The sequence below is a fragment of the Tupaia chinensis genome, unplaced genomic scaffold, assembly GCF_000334495.1.
Source record: "Tupaia chinensis unplaced genomic scaffold, TupChi_1.0 Scaffold000609_1, whole genome shotgun sequence".
NCBI lineage: Eukaryota > Metazoa > Chordata > Mammalia > Scandentia > Tupaiidae > Tupaia > Tupaia belangeri.
In genome coordinates, this window is record NW_006160128.1 from 1,147,739 (window position 1) to 1,148,994 (window position 1,256).

Sequence of the window (1,256 nt, forward strand, 5' to 3'; positions counted from 1 at the left end):
AGCCCAAGGAGTCCTGGAAGCGTGCTAGACCTTTTCAAGCTCAGCCTTTTAAGCCTCAGTTTCCCCCTCTGTCAGGTGTTTGTATGTGGGAGAGGCGCATGGAGTAGGGAGATCACTCAGGACCCTCACTCCCAGTTTTCAGAACGTTGTTGGGGTGTGTATGAGAAGGGGGAGGACGCTAACCAAACAAAGGTAGCTCCAGCCGACCAGTCCGTGGGGATCTTACGGAGCCAGGCGATGCCGCCGCAGCCACCCGGGAAGCCCAGCGGCGAGGCAGTCCTCGGAGCCCACGGGCCAGCAGAAAGGGACCCTGCGGCGAGGCAGGAACGCTTGGTGGCCTCTGAGAGCCGTCTGTTGGCAAAAACCCTGGCTCCCGCAGGGCAGGGAACAGCAGGGTTGTGCCGGGCGGGGCTGCGGGGTGCGGTAGAGTCAGGAAATTCCCAGGAAATTCCTTTCCATTGCGGCCCGTCTCCGCCCCCTTTCCTAGGGTGCAGACCTGCCCGGACCAGGTTCCCTGGGAGATAGCAAACGAAATGTTCTTCGGGATTCTTCGCATCCGTTCTCCAACCCTGGCCCACCTTGGGGTTTGGAGCGCGCTTGGGAGCGCAGAACGCCAGCGCGCCAGAGTTCCCGGCCTTCCCGCCGGCCGGACACCGGTCCAATCCCAGCGGCTTCTGGGGCTCCTAAGCGCGTTGCGACTCGCTCCTCGAGCTCGGGAAGGCGTCCCCGGCTACTGTCCCGTCCAGCTTAAGCTGGTGTCACATGAGCCGCAGGGGAGTGGGAACCGGGGGAGTGGGCGGGGGCGTGCGCGCCGGGAGGGAGCCGCCCAGTCCACCTATGTGCGCCGCGGCCCAGCTGACGGATGCCAGGAATTCCCAATGAGAGGCAAAGGGGGGAAGTTTGGGCAACTCGGCCTGGCCAATGGAGAACCTCGGGAGGGCTCTGCCCCTTCCTCCGCCTCCGCCCCGTGAGCAGCGCGCGGCGGAACCGGGCGCAGGGGAGCTCGCCCGGCCCCGCCAGCCCAGCCCAGCCCCGCCCGACTCGCTCCTCATACCCGGGCAGCCGCCGCGGTCGCCCAGAGAGAAGGTGGAGGAAGAACCCCAGCCCCTAGCACGCGCGCACCATCATGGACCATTATGACTCCCAGCAAACCAACGACTACATGCAGCCGGAAGAGGACTGGGACCGGGACCTGCTCCTGGACCCCGCCTGGGAGAAGCAGCAGAGAAAGGTTAGCGGCTAAACCCCGCCCCCCC

At 65.5% G+C, this 1,256-nt stretch overlaps 1 protein-coding gene across 3 annotated transcripts in view; it reads left to right on the forward strand.

Annotated features, from left to right (window-relative positions):
- Positions 1-968: 968 nt before the first annotated feature.
- ACTN1 (actinin alpha 1) overlaps positions 969-1,256 on the forward strand; it is a 105,571-nt gene continuing 105,283 nt past the window's right edge. For all 3 annotated transcript variants that reach the window (XM_006158760.3, XM_006158761.3, XM_006158762.3), the window contains exon 1: positions 969-1,231. In XM_006158760.3, coding sequence (XP_006158822.1) covers positions 1,127-1,231 — 105 coding nt within the window. In that variant the 5' untranslated portion in view covers positions 969-1,126. The remainder of the gene's footprint in view (positions 1,232-1,256) is intronic.